The 12,810-nt window shown below is 47.5% G+C and overlaps 1 protein-coding gene across 1 annotated transcript in view; it reads right to left on the reverse strand.

The window, feature by feature from the left end:
• Nucleotides 1-12,810, reverse strand: part of ITGA9 (integrin subunit alpha 9) — a gene marked incomplete at its 5' end in the record, with an annotated part of 332,275 nt that overhangs the window by 156,182 nt on the left and 163,283 nt on the right. The window contains one exon of the mRNA XM_080801218.1: nucleotides 9,984-10,130. Within this exon, the coding sequence (XP_080657344.1) occupies nucleotides 9,984-10,130 (147 nt within the window). The remainder of the gene's footprint in view (nucleotides 1-9,983; nucleotides 10,131-12,810) is intronic.

Here is a 12,810-nt window from a genome sequence, read left to right on the forward strand (position 1 = left end):
ACAGAAGCTCCCAGAGGCCAGGCCATACAAAAACCATGTCTGTAACCCCCAGCACGTAGTACAGGGTTAAAAAAAAATGTGTAAATGCCATGAGTTTCTCTTTCCAATTCTGTTTTAATGGGCTCCTTTTTCCAGAATCCAACACTGTGTTTAATGTGAGCTCAGGGTGGTCCCAGGATTTCTGGGTTCAGCCCTGTGCCCAAATGAAGGAAGGAAATATCTCCTTGCCTGGTATTTAAAATCAGGGCATACAGACAGAGTTGCTTTCTAAAAAATATCATGTCCACAGGAATAAATGAAAGACAAATACTTCATAAAATTAAAGTGGAGGAATTTCTTCCGTATCAGGGTCTGTACAAATTATCTTTTTAGATTTTGAAATCATGGGAGAACAACAGTCCCACTGGTCTTCCTCTAAAGCAAACACAGCACCAATTTTGCCTCATGTCTTTATGGAGAAACTGGAAGTGATTAAGTTCTGTCTGGGGGTATCCTTCGGTTTACTCCATGGCCCCGCAGTTCACAGCACACTCCCCTCTGCCTAAAGACAGCCTTTCCCATGGTCCGGCTCCACCTCTATGAGAAACTAGCAAGAGCTGAGCAGGCCCACGGGGGACTGCACCTGGCCTCTTGGCTCCCCTGGACTCCAGGACTGCCTGGGCCTGGCTGGCCTTTTACAGGCCACATTTCACGTCCCCCTACGACCCCTGCCTTTTAATATCAGCCATAAACTTGCTCCTAGAGACCTTCTGCCCCCCCCAGGTCCCGAAATGCTCTCCCTTGATTTTTCATCCTGGAATCTTTGTGTGTTCTATGCTTCATTTATTATTATTATTATTATTATTATTATTATTATTATTATTGAACAGCTACTACTAACTAGTCATGAGAGGCAGAAAATAGAACCAGCAATAAAGGTGCTGGTGCCATCAGAGAAAAGGAAGAACATGCTAGCTGCATTTCTAAAGGCTGCAGAGCCAGATGCATTCAGGCAACTGGGAGGAAGACTGGAGAGGCTGCCAGCAAGACCCCTCTCACACACCCACTCGAGCCTCACCTCAGCGGGGCTCCAGGTATAACTTTGAGTAGCAAGGCCTGGCCTCTGACTTCCTCAGTCACCTCCGAAGATGACAACGGTGGGGCTAATGTTTCTTCCCCAGGCAGAGACTATTCACAGGACATGTGCCCTCGCTTGTTTATATACACACAGCATGGGCTCATGGGCAAGGTTTTCCATAAGGCAGGACGAAGGAAAGAAAACCCAACAGGCCTGAAGATTTGGGGGAAAACCACTATATTTTCCTACAAAGAGTTGTGGGGGATCAGGATACACTCTTTCCGTAAGTTGCAGAGATGAAGCACTAAAGAAGAAAGCTTGCAGACTGCATCGGTCAGCAGTACCGGGTACAGCCCAGCCTTTGAGAGATGGGAGTCGCCTCTCCTCTGCTCTTGGGGTTAACGCTGGAGGAGAAGCCAGAGACACAGAGATGTAAATGGACTTCTGCAGTCATCAGGGAAGCTGAACTACATGTCTTCCTCACACACAGTTGAAGCTAGATGGCCTTCACATGTGTTTCACTGAGACGCCCTTTCTGAAAAGATTACCCAGAAGCTGACGACAAGCAGCTGATGCTTGTGAAAGGGGAGGGGTGATCTGGTTGGACCAGGGATGGGGGTGGAAACTTCTTCCTCTAACCCTGCCCCCTCCTCTGCCGGGCCAAACTGCTCCCCTGGATCCAGGTGCTTAATTTGTACCCCACCCCCCACCCCAAGCAGACTGGATGGTCCCTGAAATCCATCTGGCCCTGGGTCTTCGGTGACATGCTCTCTCTGTTTCATCCTCCTGACCCCTCGGCTTTGCAATGTTCGGCAGACTCCATATGGGATAACGAAAATAAACCTTCGAGCTGGCCTTTTAAGGTACCTGGGTGCCTCACCTGGGAAACTATTACCTCATGTCCAGGCTGAACAAACAGTGAGTTCTCGAAGGCTGGGGCTCTATTTCCACACACACAGGCACTGAGGAGGACAGAGGGTGACGCTTTCCAGCACAATGGAGGCCTGAAGTTTATGACTTCAACATAATTCCAAATTCACATTGAGTAAAACAGCCCTCTTTTCCCTTGAAAGATGACAAAGTGAGTATTCTCAAAACAGGCAATTGCCTCTTCCTTCACCAAGTGTATTTCCTCCATCTTGTTTTTTGGAAAGGACATTCACATGTGCACAAACAGACTACCGTTGTTAGGTGAATCACCCTGAATCGCACACCATGCTCTCCTGCCTAGGAGGAATTCCCAGAGAGTTCATAGAGCACATTTTAAAAAATTAGACAGCTTGGCTGAATCTGTCAGTGAAGAAATTCTGATAGGATGCCCAATCTTTGCAGGAAGCCCTAGCCTTGTGTCCTTTCAGAGCAGCTACTGAGGGCTAGGCATCGTGTCAGCTACCAGGAACCAATAAAAAATGAGACAAAATAGATCCCTGCCTTCTTGGACCTCCATTCAAGTGAGGGAGACAGAAAAGCCATTAGACAAAATAATAACAAACTGTGACAGGTTTCATGAAGGAATCAAATAGTTAAGTCAGGGAATACAGATAGTTGGAGGAGTATGGTTCTCTGCAGAGGTGGTATGTCAGCTGAGACCTGAAAAATGAAGAACAGGCTGTGAGAAAGGCACAGCGAGAGCTTTCTACAAGAGATATCAGCATGTGCAAAGGGCCTGAGGCAGGAGAGGGTTTGGTGAGTTTGAGGGTGGTTGGCGTGTAGCCAGCACTGGATGACCCTGGAGAGGCCAGGGCCCTACTGCACAGGGTCTGTGGACCTCGACAAGAGTCTTGATGTTCTTCTAAGGGCAGAGAGAAACTATGGGGGTGGCAGGCATTATAAAGAGAAATGACTTGGTCCAGGTGAGAAACGATGGTGGCCTGGACTACAGTGGTGGCAGCAGAGATGAGGTGCAGAAGTGGGGATTCACACACCATTCCAGCTTGAGCTGGTGGTGTAGATCACCCCCATACCATCCCCTCTAGGACAGGGGCATCTCTGGGCCTGACAGGCAAGGACCAGTGCTGAAGATCACAAGAGGTCCATATGAATAACCAGCCAGAGCCCTTAAATAGTGTCACTGCCTCTTCCCTGGGGAACCTACTCAGGGACCAGGGGAGACTGGACATACCCCAGCAGAAAGGAATCAGCTTCAGTGGAGCATCTGTTTCTTCCAGCCCTGCTGAGATGCTCATATGGTTTGCCCATTCTTTCCTCACGATAATGCTGTGAAGCTGCCTTGTCCCCTCCACTCACTGGGGAAGAGATGGAGGCTTCCAGAGGCTGGGTGACTTGCCCCCCACCCCCCCCCCCGGGGAAGGGAAGAGCAGAATCTAACGCTGCCTCATCATTTCAATGCCCCTCATACATTATTTCACAGAATCCCACAATCACTCCCAGGCAGGCAGAGCAGATGATGGCACCCCAAGTGACAGGTGATAAGGGGGCTCTCAGGAGCTAAGTCACTTGCCCCATGCCACTGGGTGCATACATTCTGCCTTGGCTTGGGACCCTGATCTCACTCTGTGAGCCCCTGACTATGCTCCTTCCCCAGAGAAGCCAGGGGAAGAAAGCAGCCCTGGGGTTCTCTGGGGCGTGGAGCATGTTCATTTTCTACTGCCACAGTAATGCATTAGTACAAACCTAACATTTGTGTACAAAGTGGGCAATCTGGAAGTCCAGCCCCAGCCAGGTCTCTGGGGGCCTCCTGAGCAAGCCTGAGAGCAACGAGAGTTTTCAAAGCTCTACCCTGTGTAGAGGGTTTGAAGACAGGGCTTCTGTCATAGCCACTAGTATGCTCACCTGAGGGGAAGGGGAAGGGACCTTGCTTCCTCCCCAGCACACAGGCCAGATGGGGCCCTACAAAATTCTTCCATTCAGTTCCATACTGTTTCAGCAGCTGAGATGACTAGGAACTAATAATGAGTCAACTCTCTGGGTCTGCCACACTGAACCTCTAAGAACTCACATGCAAGGTCTTCCCGGGACCACTGTGAGAGCTCCCAAGTGCCTCTAGGCCCAGGCAGACCAGTATCCCCAAGGAAGGTCTCTGGTCTCCCTGCAGTCAAAAAGATGTAATGGTCGCCTGTCCCCAACAGCAACAAGTCTGGCTCCGTGGCCAGTGAACAAAACCTTAGACGGCATGACTGTAGTCCCAGTCTTCATGGCCCCTCCCCTTTCCCCAAAACTAGACATTCAGCCCCATGGAAGACCATTAGTCATCCATCAGTCCTTCGTCCTCATTTAGCCTGTCAAACTCCTCCAGCCTTGAGTGTTCAAACCCTACTTCCTTGGCTCCAGCCCATTCTCCCTCTCTCCATAAAACACCTTCTCCTTGGCTGGAAGTGGCCTCGGGAGTGAAACACTCACACACACTAATCTGAATCGCACCTTCTTCCCTGTACATGTTATTCCTGCACTGTAAGCCCGCTGAAGGCAGTAATGTCTTCTCTCTTTATCAAGATCTTACACGGAGTAGACACTAAACTGCTTTTGGATTTATTACAGTCCTTTTAAATACTCTTCAGGTTAAGGGATAAAACAAGTTGCTTTTTCTTGTTGTTGCTTGGTTTTGTATTCAATATCCCCTGAGAAGAGGTAGGTCTCTACTTCTCTTGAAAATTTTTTAAAAGAGTTTGTTTAGGAGAGATAGATGGGTAGATAGATAGATAGACAGAGAGAGAGAGAGAGAGAAGGCACAAGCAGGAGCAGAAGGAGAAGCAGGCTCCCCACTGAACTGGGAGCCTGATGTGGGGCTTGATCCCAGGATACTGGGATCATGATCTGAGCCAGAGGCACATGCCTAACTGACTGAGTCACCCAGGCACCCTAACTTTCCTTCAATTTTTCAGGTAAACTATATGTTCATCAGGCTGAATGTCCTACAAAGGTCTGCAGAGAGCCCAGGATTCCAGGTGGTTCTCAGCACCGTGGCAATGGTACGACTCTTCACTCACACAGCCTAGCACTTACCCCATAGCCCACATTCTCCCAACACTGTTCTTCACCCAGCAGTGGGGAGGCCTGGCCTCCTGACTGTCCCGCTCACCACAGAAAGCCACAGATCCCTTGGGAGTCACGCTGCACAGGCTTTAGTCACTGCCTCCACGTTACACACACTGTCTGTGCAGCTGTTCCGCCTGAATTCCACCACCTGGGATGGCAGGCCACGACTCCAAAGGCTCACCAGGATGCAGTTCGCCCCGCTGCACAACCCCGTGTACCAATATGGGCGCGGTGCCTTTTAGTTGAAGACACTGCAGTATGTAAATCCTAATGTTATCTGGCAACATGACTTGATGAGGTTATTCTTTCCTAGGAAAGAGGTTAGATGCTCTTTGTGGAGCCGTCATAAATACACACATGGGCTGAAATTCAGCTCTGCTTGCTAGAGTGGGCCTCGCTCTCAGAATCTTTCTCCCCCTCAAACTGAGTCAACATCTGGAAGACACATGGTGGATGGTCATTAAATTAGCTACCCCCCACCCCCAATCAGGAAAAGGAGAAAAAGCAAGGATCACTCTTTCAGAATATTTCCCAGACTCCTGGACAATCTTTCCAATCTAAGACAAATATTTTTCTTTCATTTTAATTTCAATCAAAGAATCACATGTTTAAAAGAAATAATGATCCCCTGCCACATACCTCCCTATACCGAGTCCTGCTTTCCAGGGGCAACCACTATTATCCACATCCACATGTGTTCCTTTGATGATTTATCAGATTTAGACATTCTCTTACTGAATTCCTGACACAATGGACAAGAATTTTTCTCTCCTCTGCCTTCCTAATTTTGACAGGCAAATCATTAGTCTTAACTCCTCTCCTACAGGGGTTCTCAAACATCAGCTGCATTAGAATCACCTGGTCAGGGGTGACTGGGTGGCTCAGTCAGTTAAACGACTGTCTTTGGCTCAGGTCATGATCCCAGTGTCCTGGGGTCGAGCCCCCCATGTCTCTCTTTTCTCCTGACTTGTGTTCTCTCTCTCTCTCTCTCAAATAAATAAATAAATAATCTTTAAAAAAAAAAAAAAAAGAGAGAGTAACCTGGTCAGATTGTTAAAATATCTCACAAGATCCCAAAAGAGGCTGATATGGCTGATTCAGCAACCACAATTTAAGAAGTCAAGGGTGCCTCAGTGGCTCAGTTGTTAAGTGTCTGCCTTTAGCTCAGGTCATGATTCCGGCTCGGCAGGAAGCCTGCTTCTCCCTCTCCCTCTGCCCCTGCTTGTGTTCCTTCTCTTGCTGTGTCTCTCTCTGTCAAATAAATAAATAAAATCTTAAAAAAAAAAAGTAGTACTACTCAATGGATGACTTCTGTGATTTTTAGTAGCATTTCTTCAAGTTTGCAGTATCTTTTGACCTACGAATTTAAGAAATTAAGAGAACTTTGGTCATTCTATTTTTACCTCTATACAGTCAAATTTAAGGACATTTATATTTTATAGTATAACTGAAAACCAATAAGTAATGTTAATGCTATATGGCTACATGATTATTGATCACAGTAGAACCAAGCCAAGTGTCATGATTACATATCCTCTTCTATAGGTGCAAAGCTCAACTCCTAGAATACTCAATTTTCACTTAAGGGAGAATATTTCTAGTATCAAAGCCTTTCTCTTCCTTATATCCCTCTACTTGCTCAAAATCCCATGACATTTTGTTCTATGTTTGAACCATGACATATTGACCATATTTCTATTTTTCTGAGTTTTTGATTGCCTTTATTTTTTCTTAGAGAAGAAACATATTTCATCCACACTCTATCCTAAAATTTTGCTACTTTCTGTTATTCTGTCAATTGCTGGCTTCATTATTCCTGAAGTTCATTGATCCCTTGTTCTAAATTGGTAAATTATTATTTTTTTAAATTGGATGTTACACTTTTGTTTTGTTGGATGCCATCTCAAGTTATTTCCTTGGAAGAGATCCTAAAGAGGTAAACTATCTGGTCCTCACTTGTCTGAAAACTGTATTTTGACCGCATACTTGACTGTTAGGCAAAGTATAAAATTCTAGTTTCAAATCACTTTCTCTCAGAAATTTGAAGCCTTTATTTCACTATATTCTGACTTCTAATATTGCTAGTCTGATGGTCTATTTAGTATGTCTCTAATTCTGTTACAAGCTGACATATATCCCCCAATACCACCATCCTGTACTCCCTGTCCTGGAAGCATTTAGAATTTTCCTTAACTCTTAGGAGCAGAGACACTGCAAAATGATGTATCCAGGATATTTTTGGTTTATCCTGCTTGTAAGTTGGTGAGACCATTAAATTAAAAAAATAATGTTGTCCTTTACCTCTGGGCAATTTTGTTCTATTGCCTCTCATAACTTTTTAAATATTCTCTCTTTACTTTTTCTGGTATTCCTATTACTTGAATATAGAACCTTGTAAATTGATCTTTTAGCTGTCTTTTCTATTTGTCTTTCAGCTCTGCTTACTGGTAGATTTCTTACCATCATCTTCTTATCCTACTAAATATTTGTCTCTGCAACCATAATCTTTAAGAACCCCCCCCCTTTTCTTGTTTCTTCCCTTTAAAAAGAAATAGCATTCCAACCATTTCCCAATGGACAAAATATATTCTTAATTCTCCTTGTATTTATTACATACAGTTTACGGTGGTTTTAAAATTTATATAATCTCTTCTATCCCCTAAATAATCTATTTTCTTCTAAGTCAGTTATTTTGTTATTTATTGTATTTCTTTTTCAATGTACCACATTGCTCCTGCATTCTCAGGCTACACTGGTTGTCCATTTGTATTTAAGAATAAGGCAAAAGGACTGATTAGAAAATCTGTGGATGTGTCTGAGAATGGTAGGAGGGGAAGCTAGCACTTACAGTGGAGCCTCTAAATGCCAGATGAGGTAAGGCTTTCCTCTGGGGAACCAGCCAACTCACGCTATCTCAACCAGTTTATTAAATTCTTTACAGAAGAAAACTGCCTGGTTGTTTGCTATTCTGCATGCCTAAAGTATAAAGGGAAAAGAACAGGGGTGAAACGCCAATTCTTTCACTTACCAAGTTTCACTTAATAGGCCCCCTTCCCTATTTCAGTCCCACCTGTCACTCTTGTACCCTTCTGTAACTGCTAGCCTGGCCATGGCTGCAGCCTTTCTGGATCCTGGGTAGATGGACACCCAGCCCCTCCATGTGTAGCTCAAGGCTCACCCACCACCACTCTTCCATCTTCTTCACTCACTCCAGAAAATTACAATTCTCTTGCTGACTGGTGCGCCTTCCCCCACAGCGTTCTCCTCTCTGTCCTTATTAACTCATCTCTAATCACTGTAATGGGGCCTCAGGAAGCCTAAACATAGGTGCTTGGTTGACAACCTTGACCAGAAAAGACCAAGAAGGGCATTTTAATACTAATCTGTCTCTGCACCTTTGGCTTTGATCAGGCTCATTCACTGAGACCCCAGCCCCCTCCAAGTGTCAATAACCAGCAGGACATACCAGTCACCTTCCAGGGTACCTGTGTTTTGAAAGAAGATCACGTTCAAAATCAAAACAAGGATGTAAAAAGTCAGTATGGCCAGTAGGTTGTGTGTATTTGTGTAGCATGTGCTGGGAGCCCTGTCCACATCCCTGCACGACTGTGGCCTCTCCCCCTGCTGATGTGAGTGTAGGCAGTGAATGGCTCACATTTGCATCCTTCCTATGAGAACTATCTGAAGCTGAAGCAGCTCTCCTTCAAGGAGACCTACACTCCCCTTCTACATGGGATGGCCAGCCAATGACTGACTAACAAGGGACCCAAAAGGTCAGCCCCCTTGCCTCAAGAAGACAGCTCTTTGGTATAATTTAGGTTCCTGAGTTCTCCAGCTCAGGTAGGGCTAGTCTAGCTAAGGCCACATCCTTGCTCATTCCATTCCACTTTCCTCACTTCCTTAGGTTTCTCCCATGTGCTCCCAAATCCCTGCCTCAGGCTCTGCTTCTAGGGAACCTGAAGCCAAGACCATGTGGGAGATACTTTGGGAGAGAGTTGGGTAAAAAATCTCACCACTTAACAGAACTTCTGGATGCACATGTCAAACCTCAAACCCTTCTCTGTGATTTGGTTCACAAGTCTAATCGGCAAGGCTTGGGTCACTTGCTGTGCTAGGTTTCCCCTAAGCTCAGTGCAGTCAGCGGGAAGGGTGGTACCATGACTTTGCTCCCATCCTGCGCAGAAGTCTAGTTCAGCCAAAAAGCAGTTTTTCCTGACCGTTCCCCTAACCCCTGCCACCAAGGTCCTGGATCTGTGGTGATAGTGGGTGTTGAGGAAAGACTGAAAACAGACTGGGGACCACAGGGTCTTTGCCTATTTCCAGGATAGAAGTCAGTGCTGCATGTGTCACGGATGGCTCAGGGCCGACGGGCAGTGCTGTGGCAGAATCAGCTCACAGGCTCACTCCTACTGGGAGGGCCTCTACCTGACATGGCTTTGCAGCTCATCTACACAGCAGCACACCCGAGAACCTGATCAGCATCAGTCAGGATGGGTGGCCCACCAGCACTCGCCCTGTATTGGTCTCCAGGGATGCATGGGTTGGAAATTTCTAACCCAACAACCAATTCTACAAGATGATGTTCTTGCTTCTTCACCTGACTCATGCCCTCACCAAGAAAACATTTAGTGAGTGCCTACTATGTAATCTCAGCTCTGGAAATGGTCTAGGAACAGGTGTCAAGTTGAGGGGCCCAGTAACCAGTTCATGACCTCCAAGAGGTTATAAGTTTATAACTGCTTGGGAATAGCCTCAATGTGTTTAAATCATGTCGTTCTTAGATGCAACCCCCCAAACCATACATTTTACCATTTTGCAGATTAGTAAAGAGAGGCGCAGTGAGGGGGTGTGCCCAGACAGCCAGGACCACAGCTTCTGCCACAGGCACCTTGCCGCCCTGGGTCCCGGCCAGGAGCCTCGAGGTTCTGACCTGATTCCTTTGGGCAATCTTCTGTCCCTTCTTCCAGCGGAGCACTGGTGTCAGAGCTGGCAGCTCCCTCTCCTCTCCAGTCACATGCTCACCCAGGCTGTAGGCGGCCTCAAACACAATGGGACTGATGACGTCTTGCACTCGCCGCTGCAACAAGAAACAGGCACGTGCATTAACAGCTGGCGCTGGGCGATGTACACAGAGCATTTCACAGTTTACAAAGACCTTCCACACGGATGGCCTTTTGGTCTTTTGTATGGAGATGGATACGGCTCTTGCGCTGGAGCAGGAGACTGAGTGACACTGAGGAGCCTACTGTCTTCCCGGGGTTCGCATTCGGTGGAGCCAGGACTGAAAGTCTTATTTCTGGCCTTATGTTCTTTCTTCTGAAACCCCAGGGCTTTAAGACCCAAAGGAATGAATGAAAGGTTGCTAATCACAACAGGAAAGTGGGGGATGGGGAGGAAAGCAGGGGATGGGAAGGGAAGCAGGCAAACAGACAACGAACACCTACAAGATGCCAGGCACCATGCCAGGTGTTCTGGTCAGACAGGCAACATGCCCGAGCCCCGCAAACTAGGACTTCTTATCCTCCATCATCCAGGAAACGAAAAGGAAGTTGCAAGGGTACATTCCCCAGGGCACAAGGCTGAGAGAGCCAGCACACCCTGTGGGAGGTGGGCTTCCAAGTGGAGTGGGGCACATCTGAGATGTGGCACGAATAAGCCAAGTCCCCACTGCTCCACACCTGCCTCAGGCAGGGAGCCAGCAGAGGAGCATGGCGGCCCTGTCAGGGACTGAGAGAAGCTGGGCAGGCAGCCAGAAGCCAACCACAGGGCCAGGAGTGGAGCCGAGGACCTCACACTACTCTCTGGGTGAAGTCTGGTGGAATTTCGAACAGGTTAGAGCTGTGTTCAAAATAGAAAGTTCTAAAGTTCCCAAGCAGTGCACCGTGAGGAATCTGCTCCCAGTCCTCCCCGACAGCCAGCGCCCCTCTCCGCAGGCAGGCCCACCAGCTAGGTTTTGGATACTGGTCCAGTCTAAGCGGGAGCGGGCACATCGCAGTCGTGACATGCTGTGGTTTGTCTTCCTCGCTTCGCATGTGCACAGGAGACGGAGACGGTTCGGTCAGAACACAGAGCTCCAGCACACGACGACCTGTTAGAGTGGATGCCCTCACCCACCGACGTCTGGACTCACATCTGCCTTAACGAGCGAATGGGTGGCGGTGCCCCCCAAAATTAGCAGCATTCTCCAAGATGGTGCCCAGGAACCTCAGTTTCCTGGGAGGGGAATAAATTAAAGGGTCTGTGATCAAACAATTTGGGGGAGGGGGTGGAAGGGGGAGAGACCAGGCTAAACGAAGTTAAAGAGGGTTTTTATTCTGTTTTGTTTCTCTCTGTTTTTAACATGGTTGCCTCTGAAAAAGGGTAGGGTCGTTCCGTGGAGCAGATGCTCAGAGGCAATGGAGAGCAGAGGAGGAATCTCCCGCAGCAGCCCAGGAGAGGAGGTGACACCAAAGCCAGGGGGCTGTGGCATGGGGGGCCATATGTGGTCATACCTGTGGAGTGTGAGGGACAGATGACTCAAGGGGCAGGAGCCAGAGTGGCCAGGAGATGCTTCATGTTCAGGAAAGCATGCAGCGGCGGATAGATTCAATCATTCAGCATAACTAAAATATAGGGGAGTGACGGGGAAGTCTTGGATACACTGCTTCCAGAAAATTCTCTTGACCTTCGGATTTTAGGGACAGATATTTAACACCTATGTCCTTTCCTGGAGCAAAACACACTCCTGGGAAATGGATCTCCTCTGCCTTGCTGACTTTGATAAGCAGAATCTAAAGACTTTTGGAGGTGTGGAGAATAAAAGCCAGAGCCATCTTTATGGTTTGAGAAATACATGCTTCAGTGTTTTGTTTTGTTTTGCTTTGTTTTTTAGGGTTGACTACCTTAAGGCTTTGCATTTAAATCCTTCACGGTGAAGTAAGGCAGTTACTATGTTTTTATTCTTGGGGGAAAGGTCGAATGTGGGGGTGGGGGAGACAGAAGTAACTCATCGTTTCCTGGCCACCAGCCCCAAGCATTCCAGAGACTGGGCCAAGAGGTCACTTTCCTTAATCTGCACACCACCTGAGCTGGTAGACTACTGCTCCCATCCTGCAGATGAGGCAACAGAGGCTTGGGAGCTCAAATAAATGGCACTCCACCCCAAACTGAGTAATTAAGTGGTAGGACCAGAAGCAAAACTGCCTTCCCTAAAGTCCATAAAATACCATTCAAAGGTTATCCCAACTGCCTTAGGTGCTGATGTCAGCCTCAAAAATCACCTGTTCACTTACGAAGATACAGGGCGGGGTGGGAGCACTGTTTTTCAGACAGGCACGCCAGCCCTGTTCCCAAACACGCGGCCATCCAAGCCAGGCTCACCGTGGAGGGAAACTGTACTGGGAACGAAGTCTGACATCTGGGCTTGCAGATGCTGTGCTCTGGTACTGATCGCAAGAACCTCTTTTACCTAAGATGTTTGGAAGAACAGTTCTTATTACGTGTGCCCATAGCTTTGGCCAGGAAGGAACGAAACCGTACTGAGAGCTGTGGGCAGAGGCGGAGGTGGGCACGGCATTCTGATAGGCGCCAACACCCCCAAGAGGACATCCCCCAGCCCACGCTGGGTTTGTATTATCAGAGCTGTGAAGGAAAAGTAGCAGCAACATTTGGTGGTTTCCTTTTCCTTTCTGAAAGCTTCCCTTAGATCAGCACTGCAATTAGTGGAGGAACTCCTTAGGAGAGAGGAGGCTTAGCTTTCTGGCACAGACTGTAATCAC

The sequence above is a fragment of the Martes martes genome (genome assembly GCF_963455335.1).
Source record: "Martes martes genome assembly, chromosome: 1".
Lineage (NCBI taxonomy): Eukaryota > Metazoa > Chordata > Mammalia > Carnivora > Mustelidae > Martes > Martes martes.